Source organism: Camelina sativa, chromosome 11 (genome assembly GCF_000633955.1).
Source record: "Camelina sativa cultivar DH55 chromosome 11, Cs, whole genome shotgun sequence".
NCBI classification, from domain to species: Eukaryota; Viridiplantae; Streptophyta; class Magnoliopsida; order Brassicales; family Brassicaceae; genus Camelina; species Camelina sativa.
Window position 1 is genome coordinate 49546288 of NC_025695.1, and position 21235 is coordinate 49567522.

General features: G+C 38.2%; 9 protein-coding genes across 10 annotated transcripts in view; 3 read left to right on the forward strand and 6 right to left on the reverse strand.

Moving 5' to 3' along the window:
- LOC104727413 overlaps positions 1 to 507 on the forward strand; it is a 1740-nt gene extending 1233 nt beyond the window's left edge. The window contains exons 5-6 of one of the 2 annotated variants that reach the window (XM_010446515.2): positions 1 to 29; positions 92 to 505. The exon at positions 1 to 29 is cut by the window's left edge and continues 113 nt beyond it. In XM_010446515.2, coding sequence (XP_010444817.1) covers positions 1 to 29; positions 92 to 288 — 226 coding nt within the window. In that variant the 3' untranslated portion in view covers positions 289 to 505. Of the gene's footprint in view, positions 30 to 81 lie in introns of both variants that reach the window. The other variant, XM_019231481.1, reaches the window with a different exon arrangement.
- On the reverse strand, positions 475 to 2075 carry LOC104727411 (GDP-mannose 4,6 dehydratase 1). The gene has a single exon (XM_010446514.2). It carries the CDS (start codon positions 1752 to 1754, stop codon positions 657 to 659), a length of 1098 nt encoding a protein of 365 aa, XP_010444816.1. The 5' UTR covers positions 1755 to 2075; the 3' UTR covers positions 475 to 656.
- Positions 2739 to 5254, forward strand: LOC104729107 (zinc finger CCCH domain-containing protein 68-like). Its single transcript, XM_010447998.1, has 4 exons — positions 2739 to 2795; positions 3790 to 3927; positions 4067 to 4191; positions 4285 to 5254. Exons 1-4 carry the CDS (start codon positions 2739 to 2741, stop codon positions 5252 to 5254), a joined length of 1290 nt encoding a protein of 429 aa, XP_010446300.1.
- LOC104727414 (auxin-induced protein 15A-like) lies at positions 6826 to 7510 on the reverse strand. Its single transcript, XM_010446516.1, has 2 exons — positions 7251 to 7510; positions 6826 to 7137 (listed from the first exon to the last, which is right to left on the reverse strand). The coding sequence occupies exons 1-2, from the start codon at positions 7437 to 7439 to the stop codon at positions 7027 to 7029; spliced, it is 300 nt and encodes a 99-aa protein (XP_010444818.1). The 5' UTR covers positions 7440 to 7510; the 3' UTR covers positions 6826 to 7026.
- Positions 8156 to 10052, reverse strand: LOC104727415. Its single transcript, XM_010446517.2, has 3 exons — positions 9768 to 10052; positions 8775 to 9488; positions 8156 to 8500 (listed from the first exon to the last, which is right to left on the reverse strand). The coding sequence occupies exons 2-3, from the start codon at positions 9485 to 9487 to the stop codon at positions 8332 to 8334; spliced, it is 882 nt and encodes a 293-aa protein (XP_010444819.1). The 5' UTR covers position 9488; positions 9768 to 10052; the 3' UTR covers positions 8156 to 8331.
- LOC104727416 (WD repeat-containing protein 82-B-like) lies at positions 10071 to 12342 on the reverse strand. Its single transcript, XM_010446518.2, has 11 exons — positions 12226 to 12342; positions 12058 to 12137; positions 11853 to 11953; positions 11652 to 11752; positions 11503 to 11569; positions 11310 to 11409; positions 11108 to 11221; positions 10867 to 11004; positions 10662 to 10746; positions 10507 to 10556; positions 10071 to 10408 (listed from the first exon to the last, which is right to left on the reverse strand). The coding sequence occupies exons 1-11, from the start codon at positions 12230 to 12232 to the stop codon at positions 10262 to 10264; spliced, it is 990 nt and encodes a 329-aa protein (XP_010444820.1). The 5' UTR covers positions 12233 to 12342; the 3' UTR covers positions 10071 to 10261.
- On the reverse strand, positions 14713 to 16316 carry LOC104727417. The gene is made up of 3 exons (XM_010446520.2): positions 16115 to 16316; positions 15514 to 15944; positions 14713 to 15424 (listed from the first exon to the last, which is right to left on the reverse strand). The coding sequence occupies exons 1-3, from the start codon at positions 16191 to 16193 to the stop codon at positions 14942 to 14944; spliced, it is 993 nt and encodes a 330-aa protein (XP_010444822.1). The 5' UTR covers positions 16194 to 16316; the 3' UTR covers positions 14713 to 14941.
- On the reverse strand, positions 18160 to 19716 carry LOC104727418 (chalcone--flavonone isomerase 2-like). Its single transcript, XM_010446521.1, has 4 exons — positions 19560 to 19716; positions 19209 to 19337; positions 18933 to 19091; positions 18160 to 18758 (listed from the first exon to the last, which is right to left on the reverse strand). Exons 1-4 carry the CDS (start codon positions 19588 to 19590, stop codon positions 18493 to 18495), a joined length of 585 nt encoding a protein of 194 aa, XP_010444823.1. The 5' UTR covers positions 19591 to 19716; the 3' UTR covers positions 18160 to 18492.
- The window catches only part of LOC104727419 (calcium-dependent protein kinase 28-like), a gene marked incomplete in the record, with an annotated part of 2349 nt that continues 1809 nt past the window's right edge, over positions 20696 to 21235 (forward strand). Inside the window, 1 exon segment of the mRNA XM_010446523.2 lies at positions 20696 to 21235. Within this exon segment, the coding sequence (XP_010444825.1) occupies positions 20951 to 21235 (285 nt within the window).

Sequence of the window (21235 nt, forward strand, 5' to 3'; positions counted from 1 at the left end):
TTTTTTTTTTTTTTTTTTTTACTCTCAGGGTTTTACACACTGGAGGGACTGCATTATATCCATTTATCTTATACTTGGCACATCTTTCTAGTTCATGGTTTGCAGGTGGAGCTCGGCGAGCTTAAGGGAAGGTTAACTGAGGTGATCAACAACTGCGATACATTATGTAAGAGAATTAATTCTGAGGGACCTGAATCTCTTAGGTCCACTGTCACGCCTTTTTCTCTTGCATCCCCTGATTCGGTCAGTCTAAACATTACTACTCTCTCTTCTAAACAAGATCCATAAGAGTAAGTAAAATATCTTTAACAAATAGTTAGATTGGTGATTCGGAATACGTCTAGTTATATTTTACTGATCTCATTTGAGTTTGCATAGATGCATGATCATGTCTTTTTTACGTTGGTTTGATTTTCTGAGTTGTATAATCTCGCTGGTAAACAGTAGGAACCCATTGTTGCGATAAAGGGAAAATTCATATGTAATAAATATTTTCTGTTTGCCTTTTGGTACAACATCCACAATGGACTATTCGCAGCTGAACAACTTGAAACAACAAAAGAGAAGAACAACGAATGAAACAAAAATACATCTCAATATATATAAAAAGAAAAGCAAGATAATGATGACTCTCTCGTCTTTTGGGTAGTTCAAGATCAAGGTTGCTGCTTAGCGTCCATGTAGCCAGCGTCGACGAGCACTTTCTCCCTCTTGGCCAGCTCAAGGTCTTCGTCCACCATCATCTTGACCAGCTTCTCGAACCCTACTTGAGGCTTCCACCCCAGCATCTCCTTTGCCTTGCTTGCGTCTCCTTTGAGATTGTCCACCTCCGTTGGCCGGAAGTACTTCTTGTCAATCTCGACGTGGTCTTTCCAGTTGAGCCCGACGTACCCGAAAGACACCGCCAGAAACTCCTCGACGGTGTGTGATTCCTCAGTTGCCACGACGTAGTCATCTGGTTTCTCCTGCTGCAGCATCAGCCACATTGCCTCGACGTAGTCTCCTGCGAAGCCCCAGTCTCTTGAAGCTTGTATATTCCCGAGGAAGAGCTTCGTCTGCAATCCAACCTTGATCCTTCCCAAGGCCCGGGTGATCTTCCGAGTGACGAAGTTCTCACCCCGGCGAGGTGACTCGTGGTTGAAGAGGATTCCGTTGCAGGCGTACAGACCATAGGCCTCTCGGTAGTTGACGGTGTACCAGTGAGCGGCGCATTTGGAGGCTGCGTAGGGAGATCTGGGATGAAAGGGAGTGGTCTCGGACTGAGGAGGAGGAGTAGAGCCGAACATCTCGGAGGAGCCGGCCTGGTAGTACTTGATCGAGCGGCCGTTGTCAATGTTGTGAGATCTGACAGCCTCAAGGAGGCGGAGAGCTCCAGTAGCGACGACATCAGCAGTGTAGTCAGGGATCTCGAAGGAGACGGCAACGTGGGACTGAGCAGCAAGGTTGTAGACCTCGTCAGGCTTGATGACGTCGAGCCAACGGCGGAGAGAGGAGGCATCGGAGAGATCAGCATAGTGGAGCTTCATGCGGGCTGTGTTGGCATTGTGGGGATCGACGTAGATATGGTTGATGCGCTGAGTGTTGAAATTGGAAGAACGTCGGATGAGGCCGTGAACTTGGTAGCCTTTTTCGAGTAGGAACTCGGTGAGGTATGATCCATCCTGGCCGGTGATACCGGTGACCAAGGCAATCTTCAAAGGCTGGGCAGTATTGTTGGAATCGCCATTAAGAGGAGATCTGTCTTGGGACGCCATTGATTGATTGATGAGATGGGATCGGATCGGATCGGATCACAAAAATGATTGGGCACGTCGCGCTTTCTATATATTTGATTTTAGAAGCTCCCAAAAGTGATGAGCTTTATATAAGAAGTAGGATTTGGACGGAGGTGGGAGTGAGGGGGTTAGTTTGGTAACTTAGAAAGGTCCCAAGCTGTGTGTATTAGTGGGTACGTAAAGTTGTACATTGTTAAGCTAATCGCCGGCAAGCGTTGACCGATTACCATTAGTTTATCACACATCTCTATCTTTCTCAATGCCTGAACTGAACGCAAGCAAACTCCCTCCTTTTAGTGCTATATATATATATATCCATATTAGCCCACTAAAGTTTGGACAGCACTTCAAAGCCCGTTGTTTGGCCCAACCTACAGACTCGGGCCTAGCTTAGTTACTTTTTTTTGTTTTCCACGATTTCTACTAAATAATAAGATTCAAAATTTTAAAGAAAGAAAGAAAAAAACGTAACGCGAGAAAAGAGTTTTATTGTAAATATTAATTATTAAATGCGAGTGGTAAAATTAAAATAGTTGACAGTAATAATGAGAAGAATAATTAATATAATAAGGAATGAGAGCCAATCAGCGCCTCGCTAATTATTATTAACTGTAAAGTCTCTAAAGAAAAAAGGAAGTGGGGGTGTGCTGTGCCGTTTTAGGGTTTTTAATTAGAGACTCTTCGATATATGATATCTATCGCTCTCTCGACTCTTCCAAAAAAAAAAAAAAAAAAAAAAACAAGTCGTATCGGCGACGTCCCTTCTGTAGACTATTTCCGAGATAAGAAAGAGAGAGTTTGGTTTGATAATACGAGAAATAGGAGGATTACTCAACCGTTTAGTTTCGTTTGTGAGAAGAGTCTCTTGTTAATTATTGTGATTTTTGACTAGTCTCTTAACCCAAAAAAAAAGAAAAGAAGAAAAAGACTATTCATATATATAGATTGAAATAAAAGAAAAATATGAAGAAGAAAACATCAGGAAGAGTGTCATGGGCATCACAGAGTAGGCTTTGTCAGGTATTAATTTTTTTTAAGCACATTCATTCGTCCCCTCCCCATTACAACAAATGATTTTTATTTTATTTTTAAATTGAACCATTGATGATGATGATGATGATGATGATGATAAGTCAATTTCAAAGCAACCAACTTTTTAATGAAAAGAACAGAAAAAAAAATTACCTTTTTTATCTGGTAATGGTGTGGGGGAATCTAATTAAAATTTATCTTTGCGAAATCCACTTTTTTTATTTCCTTGGAATTTTTTGATGTGGGTTATGAGTTATGACATACACACTTGAATCTAGAGAGAATGAATATGATGTTAGACATATAATCAACAACAGCAAGAGATCCCCAAACTAAACAACAACAATGTTGTAAAACGATTCAATTTATAAACTTTGTTATGAACCTGAAATAGTGAGAAACATGTAGGTTACTAGGTTGGTTGGTAGGGGACTTTTATTCTTTTTCTTTAAAATGGAGTATCTTATTCTATGAATTGAAAACGTCTTAGTTGCTGGCTGCTCTGAGAAGCTATGAGTGAGTAAAGGCCGACACACACACACACACCATTCATTTGCTTACTCCATTAACTAACTTAAAAAAAAAAAAAAAAAAAAAAAANTTATTCCTTGATTTTTGTTGATGTGGGTTATGAGTTATGACATACACACTTGAATCTAGAGAGAATGAATATGATGTTAGATATATAATCAACAACAACAACAACAACAACAGCAAGAGATCCCCAAACACAAAACAACAACAATGTATAAAACGATTCAATTTATAAACTTTGTTATGAACCTGAAATAGTGAGAAACATGTAGGTACTAGGTTGGTTGGTAGGGCCTTTTATTTCTATTTCTTTTAAAATGGAGTATCTTTATTCTATGAATTGAAAACGACTTTGTTGCTGGCTGCTCTGACAAGGAGTGAGTAAAGGACGACACACACACCATTCATTTGCTTACTACTCCATTTTAAAAAAAAAATCTCTCAACAGGTAAAGATGTTTCTAACTGAAGATTGTCCCGCTAAAGTTTCATCATCCAATCTTCTTCCTCCTGGATTTGAAACTACTGTGTTTCCATCCACGCGTAACAACAACATTCCTCGTATCAAATGGAAACGCCCCCCTAAGGTTCTTTTATTATTATTATTATATCAATCCTCTCCCTTTTTCTCTCTTTGGATTTACTCGTAACCCACTAACTACATGTTGTTGTTATGTTTCTTATCAAACTCACTCTGTTTCTTTATATATTCCACAATTTTAACAGTTTATCATCAGTGATGCTTTGCTTGTCGGGAGTGGTGGTGACAGCACCGAAACTCTTTCTGAGAACTTGAGGATTTCTAAAGTCTTGGAAGCTTTCTATCCCCATCGCTCTGTCATCCCTACTCGGTTTGCTTTCTTTCTTTTAAATTTGCTTTTGTGCCATCATTGTTTTATAATATTTACCTACTGAATTTATCTCTCTCTGTTGTTTTCATCTAGTCCTTCCGTCTCACCCGCTGTAGCAGAAGCACACTACGACGACAGCACTACTCCTAGTATCCCTCTCGCTTTCATTGAAGACGAACCTCAGCCTCCTTTACAATCTTCTCATGATTTCAATGCTGTTTCTCTACTTGGACCACAGTTGAGTCTCGCTGCTTCTGCAGCTTTGTCTTCGTTAACCAAGGAACAGGGCTCTCAGGTCGATGCTCATTTACTTGTCAAGTTACTCAGTGACCCCATTATCGTCCACAACTTGTTGAATGGTAAACCACTTGACACTGCAAATCATGTTACGACTCTAAACACTGACATCGCCATGGACTCAAACCCACCTCCTCTACATAATGTACCTGTTTCGGTTCAATCCTGTGCTACAGATCCCCCACTCCCCAAACCCACTCTGCCCATTTCCACTGCTCTGTCAATAAAACCCACCCTGGTTGTTCATTCCTATCCATTGTCTTCTGGGATCAAACCATTGCCAAGACTCGAAGATTCTTACACAGCTGCTGCTCCCTTGAAACCACCAAGCCCAGTTGATAATGCTCTAGTCTCGGAACAAAACAAACAACCCCTTAACATGTCGTCCACTTGGGACATGAACAGGGTACCAGAATCAGCGCAAACTGAAACAGCTCCTCAAAACCGTAATGGTAATACAAACCGGGATGATCAGGTGTCTTCTGCAGAACCCGTGAAAAATGTAGACTACTACAAGAGCCTCATTAGGGAACATGGGGTAGTCAGTCCGGCAACAAATGAAAATAACAATTACAAAGGTAGAGTTGATGATAACATGAAAGTCGTAAAGGTTAATAAGATTCAGAAACCGTGCATGTTCTTTAACAGACCCAAAGGGTGTAGGCTGGGCGAGAGTTGCTTGTATCTTCACGACCGCTCTAAAAGGTCGTGGACTGATGTTGCCCCTCACTTTCCCAGAGCTAAGAGGCTCAAGTTTGGTTCGTAAAACAGCTACGGGTATCACTCAAGTCAAACTTAACCCCAATCGGTTCATGTCTGAAATATTGGTAAATAGCTTCATTCAAATTCTGATAAGTTTGTTTGACAAGTTTCCCAAAGTTAGTCATCCGTCTTCTTTTTCTTCTCTTTTTGCCGTTGGCCATCTACAAGGTTAACACTTCTAAAATTTCAACCAAGGGTTTTGAGACGGATTAAACCGTTTACTTCTAGGCTTTTAGCAGACGGATTACGATAATATAATAATCCTAAGAACAATGCTGATATCTCTAGAGTTTAATTCAATTTTCTACCATTATTTTACATATGTAAATAAAATAAAAATTAGAAACAATTAAACATAACCACCTTATTATTCTCTGTTTTGTTAAATATATAAGTCGGACCTATAGTGGAATTGAACTATTCTATAGTCAAAACAATGACTTTAAAAAGGTAGTACAAAATCATTTGTATGCAAACATTATATTTGGTGATTGATAATATAAACTGGTCCCATTATATATAGGAAGTAGGGGAACAATGGGCCAATTAGTAGAAAAGCTCACATAAAGAACACCCGACATGTGAACCCCACACCTCCCTCCTCTCAACTAAAACTCACAATTTCTTGTCTGTTCTATATTTCAATCAATATTTATACACCAATAATATGATTTGTGCTTATTAAAGAGCTAGAGTTTATCCAAAACTCGTTGTGTAGTGTTAAGCCATAACGATCAACCGAAACGGTTATGTCAAGATTTGTTTTTCACGGGATATGAATGATCGGATGGGGGTTAATAAGACAATCATATAATTTCTAGCTAGTCATGATCAATATCACTTGTTAAGAACAAATTAATGATCGTCGTTGCCACATCAATTACGTCACCGCTTATACGATACCAATATTAATACCATGATGACATCAAATCATACTTTGGGAGCCAAGTGTCCGAAATTTGTGCAATACAGAAGACGTGTACTTATATAAATTATTGTTTTGCAACTTAATCTGAAATTTTAATAATGACAGGGAATATGTCATTGTCGTGTTTTTGTGGTGGTGCCTTGTGGGGACATACCACCTCCCAAATTTTATTAAACATATTATGAGATATCTAAATCTTATAACATTGTTGTTTTTGCGACTAGGGCTTATCCGTGACACCATTATGGATAAAGTCCACTTTCAAGGTAGGTTATTGTGTCATGTATACACATATCCATGCGCGTTTACTTGGGAGTGAAGTAGACTATTTACAAAATTCAAATGCTCAAATGAATAATATATAATAGGGCATATGTTCGAATAATAACTATAGAATATAAATATCATCAAAACTTTGACAATTTTGGTCGTGTGTTGAGAGCTATACGTTACCTGCAGTGACCCTCTCTATTTGGTGAAGAAAGGGTCCATGTGTGTCGAGGGCGAAAATGTGTTGATGTTATGTTAGGGATATATATACATGAAAAAAGGACAAAAATGTGGGGGTCCAATCAGAATATACAAACAATGATGGAGAGATGATATAGTTCTGGTGTATGATCTGTCCTAGTTTAGCTTCCCTCGCCTTCAAGCGAAATAACGCTTTTTGTTTATAGAATTCATCCAACAAAATGAGGTTAAAACAAAAGTACGTACGTAACGTGAACTCTACAACTCTCAAAGGACATCATGCACTATAAATTAATACATGAGAATTATAATTTTAAGACGAAAAGATATACACAAGTAGGTACATATATATATAGCCATAATACATGTCCCGGGCGTCAAGGATTAATGGAGGAAATAAGAGATTGAAAGAAGTGTTCATCACAAGGGATGGTTAGGCCACTGTCTTGGAAGTACCCAAACTCTTCCTCAGACTGTTGCAGCAACATCTGAATATTCATATAAGTATCAAACATATGGATATGCATAACATTAAAACCAAAAGGAAAGACATATATATGGACGCAATAATGAGAAGAAGATCGATCCATGCAGGTTATACCTGGAAGATGGGGTGCGTGAGGAAGGAGATGGGGATGACGTGCCGGGATCTGGAGTGACCAACGTAGACCACGAAGTGACCTTTGGGGACGCCGTTAAAGTTAACGTCGACGTTGCTCTTCTTCCCCAAACTCGAACATCTCTTTAACATCTGCTTCAGAGCCTTACCACTTCCCCTTTCTACTCCCATCGATCGCAAAGATCCTCTTTCTCTTGGCTCTCTGTGTTTCTGCTTCTCCGTTTGACTCGATAGATAAAGAGATAGTGGTGGTGACTCATATTTATACGCACAACCACATACATATATATATATAGGAATATTATAAAATATAATTTCACATGTTAATTGCACCCACACACTCATAGAGAGAATTAGTAAACTGTGTCTTAACATGATGTTTCAACGTTATGGGACTCACCATGTGCAACACTATTCCATTTTAGACATGTATATAAGATGTATGTTCCATATATCTTTTGAAAGATATATAAAAACTAATGCCACTATACAATCTTGGGATATGTGTGACAAATTAAACTGTGAGTTCCCCATGTTTCTATAGATTAAGATCATGTAATTTTGAGTATGATGAGTGAAGAAATTACATCTACCACAAAATATAGATATATATATATAGATACAAAAAAAATGAATGTCAGGGATTTTTAGATTGATGAAGAGAACATGGGCGACGACGGCTCTTCATGTTCTGTGGATGAAAGAAATGGAGCAATGATGTATTACAGACAAAACCCCATTAACGGAAATATAACAGAAAGCCCATACAGTCTCGTGCAGCCGCCAATCAATCATTACCGGTCTCTCGGGTCTGACCAGACCCAACCGGTTTGCAATTCTCCCATAGAGACATTTCTATCAAAGCCTAAAACCCTAAACCCTGGAGCAAGATAAACCACAGTTCAATTTTATATGCAGAGAATGTACAATTAACACAGAGAGTCTTCCAAGACGATTATTTTTTTTGCCTTTTGGATATCAACAAACATGGAAGTTGTATCAAATGAGGTTTTTTTTTATATATATATTACATGTGGAAGAAAGAAAAAATAGGCAATCTTCATCAAATAGAGCTTAGGGCCATCATTTTGCACTGCTCATTCATGGCGAGAAGCTGTGCCTCTTTCTTGTCCACAAGAGCGGTCAGTCTTACATTCTCTTCCATTAGTTTTTGAACCTCTGCTTCCTTCTGTACTTTCTCGCTTTCCAACTGCGTTGTCTTTGCAACAAGCCTGTTTCATCATATCATTGACCCCCATGAACTCACAATCACAATAGGAAAGAAAATTTATATAACTCTTTACTACACAAACAAGTATGGAGTTTTCGAGACTAGTCGTTATCAAACACCTAAGGATAGAGTAAAAAAATGATGAGAAATTCCACGATGCTAAGTCTGCTCTGTAATGGCTATCAACTATCAAAGACAAGTTGCTAATTCTAGGAGTAGGCAGATAGATGGAAAGCCAAGAAATTAACAAGTAGTGTAGTAGAAGACATGCTCACCGTTCAAAAAGTCTCTCGATGGTTTGGAACTGCTTCTCGGATGAGACGAGTGTTTCTCTGACGCTGATGAGACTTGTAACATAGGATTTAAGCGACTCAAAGTCTCTCCTGACACGACTGAGTTCCAGCTCATTTTCGGTAGCTCTAAGCTTCTGTCTAGAAGTCTCTTGGACCAAGTCATCAACCCTCTGCCGCATTTCACAGAGAATACTACTGGTCCCAAGAGCAAACTTTTCCATGTCCTCTAGTTTGGTGGACATGTTGTCGATTTGGCCAACCTTTCTCTGAATCTCTTCTTGACTTGATATAAGCTTAGCTTTCTCGAATGCGGCTTGTGATTCGGCGATGATAGCACGCCTAGCCAGAGACTCCATGACGCCTGTAACGGTGTCTACATGGTTGAGCATCTCAGTGACAAAAGTGCCATCGAGGGATAACTGGAGCTGGTCAGTTCCAAGAGATAGATTGGCTAAATCGGCAGCAGCCACAGAAGTTGCTTTTGACTTAAGGTAGGACAACAACGCTGTAGCAGTGTTAACGCGGCTCCAGAGAATGTCAATCTCCTCGTCTTTGGAAAGCAGAGCAGAGTCCTCAACAGTTGGGAATCTCTCGATGGTGCTCCTAGTATCCATAGCTCGGATCAAGATGTGGTGATGATCCTCAGTGATGATAGACTCTAAGCTTGAGGTAGAAACCAGTTCCTTTGCAGCCATACTTGATTGATCCCACAAAAAAAAAGATGAATGAAATCGGTAAGAAACTGCCATACACATACAAGATTGGGGCAAATTGACTTCCAAATAGTAAAAAACCAACTTTTTCTTTTTTTACAGAAACCCTTCAAGAAGCAACCATATTTTTTCTGACTCTTAAATATTTCAACAACGATCAATCGGATCGGATCGCAACACACAACCCCAGAAATGAAAAAGAGAGAGATCTTTTTATGAGATAACAAAATTGTAACTAGGAGGAAAAATGAAAATGACAGACCTAGATTGAACTTTGGCCGGAGATTTCGGAAATCAAAACGCAATCAGGCACCGGCCGATCGATCAAACCGAGAGGGAACGAAACAAAGTGTCGTCGGGAGAACTCAACCCACACAAAATTAGTTTTTAAGTTTGGCACAAAGTTTAGTTTCTGACCGACGACGGCAACAAAATTCTTATTTTAGATGTAATCAAGAGTTGGGGCCTTTATTGATTGAGCCTTTTTTTACTACTAATACTATTGTGTCGGCCCACTATTTTTAACTCAGTCTCTGATCGATCAGACAGAAACAGTCTCATTGAGAGCCTTGGGGATTTATCTATCTTTAATTAGGGTACAAGAGCATCTTGTTAGAATACAAAGACAAACAAAAAAAAATAATCAGGAATAAGTTACTGGCTTCACCAACAACACAGTCTCAAGTCTCAACCAAAGCCTTAACTGAGGACTCCTTTACATATGGTAAAGACCGACGTATACCGTCACTTTCACTCCTATTTCCTTATGGAGTAAGCTGGCAATTTTGACAAGTCCGGGATTACAAATGAAAGCTCCGAAGAGCCTGTCACAAACATTGGACTTCCCGGCGCCCATTTTATGACCGGGGGATCACCACTGCCTATACCCATCCAACTATGTACCTACACACACATTCAAGTATCCAATCAACACATACATATATACCAGCAAACTTTCCCATCTTGGAACAACAAAACTACGGCTACTTTGCTAGTCCAACCTGTTTTCCACTCCTTACACCCCATGCATGGGTACTACCATCCCCTGAACCTACCATACAAAAAAAAAAAAAACCGAAAAGGGTCGTTTTTACATGTGAGGAAGTGTCTCTGCACAATTATGCATCATCCAACTCAGATAAAACTCTAAGGTTACCTGAAACAACAAACATCCCTTCAGGACTGAAGGTTGCATCCAATGTCGATGCTTCAGCTACTGGTTTCACACTATATGTGGATAGCTGCAACGTAATTGACCCAAAAAAAGAGTCACATAACCAGCAATTTTTGTGTGTATTTTTTTGTTATGTGTGAGAAAATGAAATGAAAATAGGGAAGAGCAAGGGAAGCTGAAGGCATACGAGTGTTCCACGAAACGAATCAAGCACATGAATATAACCATCCATGGTAGTGAGCAGCATGAGCCTTCCATCATTACTAAATTTCACAACGTTTGCCTCAGAAAGATCACCACCAACGGAAAATATTTCAAAAGGACCCTATGCAAGAAAGAAAATTTCTAACAAGGAAAGTGAATATAAGTGGCCCATCAGGCTGCTAAAGAACAGAAGGATCATTGGTAAGCATTAGTCAATAACAAACCTTTTCGTACATACGGGTATCAAACATTCTTATGTATCCACCAAAGGCAATTGCAAAAACTAACCCTTGATCATCATATGCTGCAGCAGGCCTTCCTTGGACTCGTAAGAGACCCTATGTTTAAACCAAATGATCAGAGTTATATATATGGTGGTGACTGACATAAGACATACCTAGGCTAAGAAAATAAAAGGTAAAGTACCTGGCATTTCTCGACCCTTTGATCCCAAAGCAAAACAGTTCGATCAAGAGAACCGGAGATAAAGCACTCACCACCAGAGCACAAGCTAAGCGAAACAACTCTGCGGTAGAAAATATATGGAACAATTTAAACACCATCCGGTAATGAAATGAAAAAGGTTGAACCAGAAGAAGAAACAGAAAAAGAAATAAACCTGTCATGATGTCCTTTGAAGTAACGCAAGTACTTGTTATCGTGCAAAGAGAGAAGCCTCAGAGAGTCTTAACAAGAAAGATATCAAAGTTAGTTAAAAAAAGTAAATGAAAGAATGATGAAAAGCAATGCACATGAAATTGAGCTCACCGTCCCATCCGTTTCTGGAAGAGTAGATGACAGTGGTGGGATGGGAAGTGAAGCAAACAAGATCAACACCGTACTTTTTGCTATTAATTGTCTTGAGACATCTGAAACAAGAAGAAGAAGAAGAAGAAGAAACACTGAATTGAGTAATTGCCAAGAGAAAAAGGTCCAAGGCAAAGAGAGTATAGGAGAAGGAAAGCTCACGAAGCGGTTGCAACATCATAGAGACGAATTGAGTCATCGTCGCTAGCAGTCACCATATAAGTAGAAGTTTTGTGAAAGTCAATGGAGCTGATCCTGCAATTCTTGAAACATAAAAAAAAAAAAAAAAAGCTCTGTCCTTTAATTTAAAACCCTTTTAAATGTCAGCTAGAGAAATACACAAAGAAGGGGCAAAGAGAGAAATTACATAGTCTCTGAAAACGGCGCCAGGTTCCATGCTCTGTATAAGTTCTTCGCTGAGTTCCAGTGAAACTCGCTCCTCTCTCTCTGCCAATAAAAATTTCCACCATTCACAATCAATTACTTGCTAAACCACCGAAAAAGTAAGATATCTCATGACACCAACTGCACTCACCAACCATTGCTCCGACACGACGATGACCACCAATACCGCCGGTGATCTGTAGATAGAAAGCCCTAACAAAGGGCTTCGACTTGATCGACGTCTTCCACCGCCTTAACTGAGATACTGATCTTCTATTTGGGCCAAACTTTTTAACTATGGGCTCTCTCAATTCTTTACATATAGAGGCCCAATTATGTGGTCCAAGTGTACGATCGTTGACTTAGCGCAATGGGGCCCGGTTACAAATCAATACCCGATATTCCTATCGAAACTTGTTTTTACTACTTGTCAAATTTGGTAATAACATAATCACAAGCATTTGTATACGAAATTTGAGTTACTCTATACTATGCATTTGTATTGTTAATAATACTCGATCGCCGCAATTAGGCCGGTTACAAATCCATACTCGATTTTTTTATCCAAACTTGTGTAATATTCTACACATCCTCCCGTTTCAAAATATAAAGATGTTTTCAAAGTTTCTATGCAACTTTTAGATTAGTTTAGTATTTTATATTATACAGTTTTTGATTAGAGTAACAATGTAACATAATCCACCCGAGTAAATCACAATCTGATATAACTCATGAAGAGATACTTTTACAAAACACAATACTGTATACGAAATTTTGAGTTACTTTATGTATTGTTAATTAAAGTCTTCTTTCTTATACGGTAACAAAAACATTGATTTCTTTTTTCTTAACTTTAGCTGTAAATTTCCGAGAGTACTAGAAATTCTAATTTACAATGAATCAATACTAAATTACTAATACTTAATCGTTTAATCCCAAACCCAAAAATATCAAGCAAGGCGCATATACACAACATACAAGTAGTACCAATTACGGTAACTTTTTTTTTTATTCAACCTGTTTTATGATTTACTAATTTAAGCATAACAGACGACACAATAAGGACACAAGTAACGACAATGTTAGCGGGCGTTTTCCTCGTGGATAGCCTTCTTGGTTCTGATAAACTCAATACAGTCGGCCACGGCTTCGCTGTGATATGTATCGGTGGGGTTATAGTACTTTTTGGTCGGCGGCTTTTTGTTACGGCGGCCAGATGTGGACTTCGAGACGGCAGATATCATGATGAGGCCGAGAACTGCTTCGCGAAACCGGTAGAGAAGAGTCAAAGGGGTAACACTAATCTCCCGATCACTGGTGGTTCTCGAGTTGGTTTTTACACGGGGGACACATCCGGCGCCGGAGTTCTTGGTCTTCATCATCTACAAGCTTTGATATGATTAAGTTAAGTGTGTGTCCTCTTCAGCTGTCGCATGTGGGGTTTTATTTATAAACGAGAATCTGAATGATCGAGAAAAAGAGGCGCAGTTTTATTTATCTTATTGGTGGTTTTTGTCTTTTGTTATGGACACTTCCAAGTTCCAATATCAAACACAGTACGACTTTATATATTTAACAAAAAAAAAAGAAAAATCCTTTTAAGGCCGGCCAAGTTTTATATTTTGGTGAATGGTACATTTAATGTTGTGTGTTTATAACATGGTCGGGACATTTCAAGACCATATCTCTCATTCGCATGCAAATAGGCATTTAAAGCATTTCTTTTGTTAGGTATGTGGCTCTCGTTTGTCAAAGATGAATTTAATCGACTTTTTGTAAGTCACAGAAACATATACTACTAGTCTACTAGTACAACATACTTGCATCGAATGGGCAGGGGCAGTATTGTGTCTACGAATGGATCTACAAGATGGGGCAGAGTTGAAAGAGTTGTCTCAAGGCTTTGCTGCACAATAAATAGAGAGTGCATGCGGGTCATTGTCTTTATTGACGTCTGATGATTTTCACATGGTCACATGCGGAAATTTTTACCAATATAAATCACAACATAATACTATATTGAATTGTATATACACAAGCTTATTTATACATATCATTGCCTTGTTAAAACATTGAAGCCGACTCACCGGCCAATACAAAAACTAAAAAGAGATATATAATTGATATGATCATCCTAGATATAGACAAATTTGGATGGTTTAATAATAAAGAGACGATGGATTTGTTAATTCGTATTGGGTCTATGTCGAAAACGAAAAGGACAGCTCATGTGTATATCCGATACTTAAAAAAAAAATATACTCATGGAGTATATATTAACTTAGTAGTGATGATTCGTAATTGACCAAGTACATTGGTTTATTATTGATAAGAGAGAAGAAGAACCAAATAATTTATCTTATATATTTGCAATCGAAGTCATGACTCACGAACCAATAAAAAAACTAGAATACTACTGAATTAACTATGCAGATGTTATAATGGAGTTACATATAACTCTTATTGTTTGGGTTGTGTCGGTACACATTCAGTTTTCAATAATAACAAGAAAGTTGTGTTTTGAGTAAAAGAGAGAACAGTTTTTATCTTTCTTCTTCTTTACTGTTTCTCCTATACTCAGTTTTTTTGAAACAGATCAACAGTTTGATCAAATTGCACAACAAAGCAAGAGAAGTAATTAAAAACGAAAAGAGTAGTCATAATATTCCGATTAAAGTTTGGGAGTTATTGAAAAATAACAAGAATCAGAAACAGGGAATCAATCATATTATATGAAGCAACAAGATGAGTCATATGAAAGTCGTCGAGAGACAGTTGAGGATAATTTGTCTCATACGACATTACGACTCCAAAAAAGAAAAAGAAAAAAACGAAAAGGTTCGGACTCGGAGGAGGCTCTCTCATTCTCATATTCCATCACCGGCGAATCTGACATGTTTCCCTGTTGGTGTAGGAAAGCCTTTCAAACGCAACACTCCAGGGGAGGAGGATTGCTCTTTGGCTTCCACAATCTCGTCCTCCTCCTCTTCATCTTCACTGCCGTACACGAATCGAGTGTGTTTCCCTTTGGCTACTACGCTCATCTTTCTCATTCCCTCACACAACACATCCACAATCTCCTCCTCCTCTGCTTCGTAGTAAGAATACGCTTGTTCCTCTTCATCAACCTCTTCTTCGTCTTTGGTACTTGCATTGACTTGCATCGACCACGCCGATGAGTTATCATCCTCAGGACTTTTTGTCAACACAGAGGAGGAGCAGTCTGAGCTCTCCCACACTTCTGATTTATCACTAAAGTCGAGCAGCAATGACCGCGTTATGCTGGAGGAGCTCCTCTCTAACTCCAAGCTCTCTTCTTTCTCATCAAACATGTTGCTTTCCACCACCACCTGCAAAGTACACACCAATGTTACAAAAACCTCCCCACACCAAAGTTATCAAAACAGAGAGATTTCATATGTTTTTATATATATATAACCTGAGACTGAGAGGGTGCTCTGAATTGCCGGCCTGCAACAACCGGAGACGTGATCAAAACCTGCGCTTCGTTGTCAACAGAGAAATTGAGAACTTGTGGGGTGTTGGCCGGAGTCGGAGCGAGAAGTCCCATGGGAGAAGTAACGAGATGGATGAAAGGACGAGACTCCATCGAAATCTTGGTGAGAACTGCTTCTTCTTCGACCTTCTGCAAGAGGGTCTTGACTTGGCCTCTCAAGAGAGCCTCGCCAGATCCAGGGGTCCTCTTGATTCTGCTCATATTCCTCTTCCCAACCACACCTGAAGATGGTGTCTGCATCGCCAGACCTACGATCGGTGAGTCGTTGGTTATGTCGAACAAAGCTGACCGGTCTTGTTGTGGTTTTGCTCGTACAGACTTGGATTGACATTTGTCCGAATCCTCTGGTTTCTCTGGAGGACATAATAAAAGAAAGGATCAGATCCATAAACAATAAATACCAAGAAACCCTAGAATCAAGAATCTCGACCAAGAAACCTTTATAATCCTTAATTAATTCGAAAAAGAAATTGGAAAAACCTCTAGAGAAACAAGCAGAAGAAGAAGAATATGAGAGACTTACGTGAGGAGGACAAGAGATGATTGGTGGCAGAGCGGGTCTGAGACCTCGTGACTCTTCTTGTGGATGATGGTGTCTCCATTACTTGAATCCGAGAAGAAAAAGAAAAAGAGTAAAATTACTGAGGATCTGGGCTGAGAAAGAAAACGCTATATCTGAGAGAAGAGCAAGAGATTGTAATTGTGGGTTTAGTATTTAACTATATGATTGATTAGATATAAATATATGATGATGGATTAGAGAAACAAACGTTGGAGCGTTATTTGAAAGAAAGTAGCCGTTGGGTACAGTCAGAGATGGAAGGAGCCGTTTCTGAAAAACTAGCCGTTGTGTTATTATTTCCTTGTTTACAGAAATCGGATACGTTTTTCTCTTAATGGGCCTTTTGCGTCCCTTCATTTAGCCCACCGTTCATCCATCAATCTGCCCTTTACACTATTAACAATTTTTTCTTTTTCTCCTTTAAGCTCCAATATTAAATAATTCAAACTTGTAAATATTCTTCACTATGTGGTGACCGATTGAAATTAACATGATAAAATATGAGTAAAATATATTAAAAAGATATGTATAACTGTTACATTATAATGTTTTCGCTACTTAAAGTTATATTTTTTATTCGTTCATTCATTATTTAGGATGTTGTGCTTTTTATGTTCCAACACACTATAATATCTTTTTTACTGAGATCTCCTAAACACTTGACCCAATAAATTTTACTTTTCAGACTGATCAGTCATATTTTCATGCGAAAATTACATAATTTTAAAAATTGAGTCAATTATTTCAAAAGTAGTGTTAAAGACTGATACTTTGAAATTAAGCTTTCAAGAAGATGATTAGGTATGTATGATGACCATCATTTAGTTATTTTCATCTAGGAATTGAAAAGACTAAATAAATTATTTATTTCATTTGACTTCACATTATTTTCTCGGACCATTTAGATGGGATTGGTGATTGAAAAATATAAATATTATGTTGGTATTATTTATTATAATTTCAGTTTAAATAAAATTGATTTTTTTCAAAGCGCAAGAATATATCAGCATTAGGATGTGGGATGAACCACATGCTTGCAGAAAGTATACACGAATGAACCACATGCTTGCAAAAAAGTATACAGGTATAAACCATATGCTTGCAGAACATATATAAGTATAATTTTTATTTTTATATGTGGTTAAATTTTTTGATAACCTTCATTTTAAATATTTGAGTCTCGATATGATTATAAATATGAGAGTTACAAAATATTTGATAGAATATGTAAGTTAATAAAATATGTGACAAAATTCATAATATTTTTAATTCTGAATAAAAAACAGATTTTTGTTTTAAATTTTTTAAAAATCAAAATTACTATAAAAATAAATTTATGACAGGAACTTCAAACTAATCAAATTATATTTTTAAATATACATTTAGTTCTCTCTTTAAATGAAAGATGAATTCAGCTATTTATTTATAAATATTTATAATGTCTATTTATTAAAATATACTTTAGTTTGCATAATTTTTTATTCTGAATAAAAAACTGACTTTTGTTTTAAATAAAAAAATTAAAGTTACTATAAAAATAAATATACTTCAAGCTAATCAAATTATATTTTAAAATATACATTTAATTCTAAAGATGAATTTAGCTTTTTCTTTATAAATATTTATAATGTCTATATATTAAAATATACTTTACTTTCGTTTTTTTTGTTTTTTTTTTAAATAGTGGTTCAGCTGAGAGATCGAGCGAGCCATAGTGGATCTGGGTAGCGCCGTACCGTAATCCGTCCACTGCTGTAAGCGGGAAGTGATTGCTGCTCTGTGAAACCAGCCTCACGCATTACCCTCCACCTTTAGAGACTAAGTGAGCAAGGCCTTCGCTCGACCCACACAGACTACTCACAGCTTGGACTGGGCAGTTCAGAAACATGCCAAGACCAGACCCGACTCGTGAACAGAACCAGTGTTCCACCATCTTAATCGTCCCCACTAGGGTTACAAGCTCTCGTTACATAGCTCGACAATGAGAATCACTTCGTTATAGAAGATAATTAAGATGGTCATATTATTAAGTTCACATCAATCTTTACATTTTAGATTAGTTATCATATTAAAACGCAGAACATCCTCGATTCGGTGTCTTTATTTTCTTGATAATTTTTAATCCTGAGTAGGAACTTTGATAGTTTCATCGAGCGTTGTTGCTCATCAGCTTAGACAATCTCTCAGCGAGGCTCTTCCTGGTTGCAGGGGACACACCATTCTTCCCAATCATAGACTCAAGAACTGCCTCACCCAATAACTTATTCTTGATCACGGCTTTTCCATTTCTCGGGACTCTCTCGTCTATAGTCACAAGTTACGAAACCCTCATTACTCCGTTAATTATCAAAAACTCGAAAACAGAAAACAAGCTCACTCACTGTGAGGGAGCCTTTTGAGCAGAGAGCGAAGAGGACTGAAGAGCCTGGAGGGAAATCTTGGTCTTTGAAGATCAACAAGAATTTGTGGATGGCTTTGGCTTCAGATCTTGTGTACTTTCCTGACGCTTTCAAGATCTCCTCACAGTATTCTACTACTTTCTCCGAGTATTGTATCCCCGTTAACTTCACTTTCATCGTCACCCTTACGAATTTCTCAAACTCACCTTTAATTTTCCCCACAAGGAATAAAAAGTAATTTTTTAGAAAAAGAAGTAATCTATAACGTGTTTGACTTGAACATACAACTACACAAATCGTGTGAAGTGTGAACGAGGGACAAAAGTGTATGAATTAATTAATTAATTAATTTGGCACGTAATAAAAAAAAAAAAGTAAACCTGTGACGAGTTGACGGAAGAAAGGCACGGATTCCGTTAACGTCTTGGCATCCTTGCCTTTCCACTTAACGGAGACTGACGGACCTGCCATAGCTTCAAGGTAGACTCCGATGACTGTGACGATCACGAACTTGCCTTCAATATCAAACCATCGTATCCCTGCCCTGCGTGCGCAATTAATTAAGCCACATGCATGTATATATGTAATTAATTAAGTAACTAGGCGTGCGTAAACAGACAGGCTGCCAGTACATTGACTGATTGATGCTAGCTAACCTGCACCACCGAGGAAAAGCTTTTTGTGGGAAGCGGGCGACTCAACAGCGGGAGGAAAAGTAAAAACGTCGACGTGAAGTGGCGTCACGGAAGGCAATGGCAGGGGCGACGAGGAAGACCAACTCAAGTCTAGTTACGTATTTAATTACATTTACTATAATTAAGGTCCATGATGAAGACTACAGTAGTATATGCTTTAACATAATTAAGAAAAGGAGAATGCATGGAAATAAAGAAGAATCAATTAATAGTCTCTGATGGACAAAATTAATTATGATGCCTATGCAATAGAGAAACCCCAGAAATACATGCCAGAAGAAGCGAGGGGAGAAAAGAAATAATGCGACTTACTTGGTGATAAGAGATTGGTGGCCAGAGACATGGTGATCACTTGTCTCGTTGAATATATTAGAAAAAGTGAGCGATGGGATATACACCATGAGAGATAAATGGATAACTATGGGAAGCCGGTAGGTTAGGTAGTAATACTTGATTTCGTTTGTATACCATGTATGTATAACTACTTTTGTATACTAGTATGTATTTATCCTACACAAATGCTACGTATCGCCAGTTCTAGCTAGTCATGGTTAGTGTGTAATAATAACACGCTAATTAAGACCGTCATGAAAATACATGCCGTGCCTGAAACAACACAAAACTGATACAAGCGAGATTTTGTATTGAAATTCCAATTTGAGTAAAAAGTAATGGATTGGGCCATAATTAAGCGTATTGGAAGCCCGGGTTTTGGGATCACTAGTAATCAGAATTGGCGAGAGGGTGCCCCCTTCCCCAGTCGCATAATAATAGTATGTTTTTGTCAAAAACAACACTAAATATGTGCGTAATGTATTAGTTTAGGCTAACAAGGCACACGTTTTTCTATCTGGACAAGTATAAAAATAAGCAAAAAAGAGAAAAAGAAAAAAGCAAAGTGGAGATTCATACTGCCAAGCAAAGTGGCTCCCGTCATAATTACACACTTTGGTTTTCCCGTAAACAATTTATTCATAAGTACTAGTAGTATGAGTAAAAAAGAGACCTAGTAGTAATAAAATAGCATGTAAAAAAAACATAATTACGTTTCCTGTCAATTAAATAAAAAAACTGAATCGAGAGAGAGAGGGGATGGGATGATGGTGTAGAGATCCCACATGCTGGCTGGGGGAGGAGGAAGGTCTTCTCGCTTTCACACCCACCATTACGTTTTTAATTATTTTGTCGTCGTTTAAATTAGAGAGAGACAAGTGACAATTATTTTTTTATAAATATCACAGAGATTACTACTTATTTATATATTTAGGTACTATAATTATAATAGTAGTATTTGTTCTGGTTGGTTGCTGCTAATGTAAAAAAAAGTGTGCTGTGTCATTTTTACTACTATTTTATTGTACTGTGTAAAGTGTGCATACAACTGGTAGAGTAGTAAGCAGATGAAAAAAAAAAAAAAAAAAAAGGAAAAGGAAAAAGGAAAGAAAGGGGGAAAGTGAGAAGGGTATTTCCTAAGAGCAGCTGCTGGCTTCTTCACTCGCTCTTTGGGGTTTGACCAACTCAACCCTCCTCCTCCTTCCTCTCTTCTTCTTCTTCTTCTTCTTCTTCTCGATTTCTTTCTATTATTAATCCTCTTTATTATTATTATTATTTATTTCTTTGTTCCCAAATCTCTTTCTTCTCTTCTCATATCTACTATCTCCCCCGGCTTTCTTAATTTAATTTTGTAAGAGAGGCAGGACGCCATGGGTGTGTGTTTCTCCGCCATTAGAGTCACTGGTGCTAGCAGCAGCAGCAGCAGAAGAAGTAGTCAGACCACCACCAATCATAACAACCACCGTCGCAACAATAATAATAATAAGTCGTCTGCTGCTCCTCCCAAGATCAATATGGATCCCAAGCGCAGAAGCGGGTCCATCCCCTGCGGCAAGCGTGCCGATTTTGGTTACGCCAAAGATTTCCACGACCTCTACACCATCGGCAAGCTCCTCGGCCATGGTCAATTCGGATACACCTACGTTGCCATCGAC

What these genes read in the sequence shown, in the direction of transcription:
- LOC104727411 (XM_010446514.2), bottom strand. Translation starts at nt 1,754, where the DNA reads ATGGCGTCCCAAGACAGATCTCCTCTTAATGGCGATTCCAACAATACT.
- LOC104729107 (XM_010447998.1), top strand. Translation starts at nt 2,739, where the DNA reads ATGAAGAAGAAAACATCAGGAAGAGTGTCATGGGCATCACAGAGTAGG. An exon ending in AATGGAAACGCCCCCCTAAG is followed by an intron (nt 3,928 to 4,066) that starts GTTCTTTTATTA and finishes CAATTTTAACAG; the next exon opens with TTTATCATCAGTGATGCTTT. An exon ending in CGCTCTGTCATCCCTACTCG is followed by an intron (nt 4,192 to 4,284) that starts GTTTGCTTTCTT and finishes GTTTTCATCTAG; the next exon opens with TCCTTCCGTCTCACCCGCTG.
- LOC104727414 (XM_010446516.1), bottom strand. Translation starts at nt 7,439, where the DNA reads ATGGGAGTAGAAAGGGGAAGTGGTAAGGCTCTGAAGCAGATGTTAAAG. An exon ending in TCACGCACCCCATCTTCCAG is followed by an intron (nt 7,138 to 7,250) that starts GTATAACCTGCA and finishes ATGAATATTCAG; the next exon opens with ATGTTGCTGCAACAGTCTGA.
- LOC104727415 (XM_010446517.2), bottom strand. Translation starts at nt 9,487, where the DNA reads ATGGCTGCAAAGGAACTGGTTTCTACCTCAAGCTTAGAGTCTATCATC. An exon ending in ATCGAGAGACTTTTTGAACG is followed by an intron (nt 8,501 to 8,774) that starts GTGAGCATGTCT and finishes ATGATGAAACAG; the next exon opens with GCTTGTTGCAAAGACAACGC.
- LOC104727416 (XM_010446518.2), bottom strand. An exon ending in AAAGGGTCGAGAAATGCCAG is followed by an intron (nt 11,222 to 11,309) that starts GTACTTTACCTT and finishes GTTTAAACATAG; the next exon opens with GGTCTCTTACGAGTCCAAGG. An exon ending in AGGGATGTTTGTTGTTTCAG is followed by an intron (nt 10,557 to 10,661) that starts GTAACCTTAGAG and finishes TTTGTATGGTAG; the next exon opens with GTTCAGGGGATGGTAGTACC.
- LOC104727417 (XM_010446520.2), bottom strand. Translation starts at nt 16,193, where the DNA reads ATGGAGACACCATCATCCACAAGAAGAGTCACGAGGTCTCAGACCCGC. An exon ending in TCATCTCTTGTCCTCCTCAC is followed by an intron (nt 15,945 to 16,114) that starts GTAAGTCTCTCA and finishes TATGTCCTCCAG; the next exon opens with AGAAACCAGAGGATTCGGAC. An exon ending in GAGCACCCTCTCAGTCTCAG is followed by an intron (nt 15,425 to 15,513) that starts GTTATATATATA and finishes TGTACTTTGCAG; the next exon opens with GTGGTGGTGGAAAGCAACAT.
- LOC104727418 (XM_010446521.1), bottom strand. Translation starts at nt 19,590, where the DNA reads ATGTCTCTGGCCACCAATCTCTTATCACCAA. An exon ending in CACCAATCTCTTATCACCAA is followed by an intron (nt 19,338 to 19,559) that starts GTAAGTCGCATT and finishes ATACGTAACTAG; the next exon opens with ACTTGAGTTGGTCTTCCTCG. An exon ending in GCTTTTCCTCGGTGGTGCAG is followed by an intron (nt 19,092 to 19,208) that starts GTTAGCTAGCAT and finishes CACGCAGGGCAG; the next exon opens with GGATACGATGGTTTGATATT.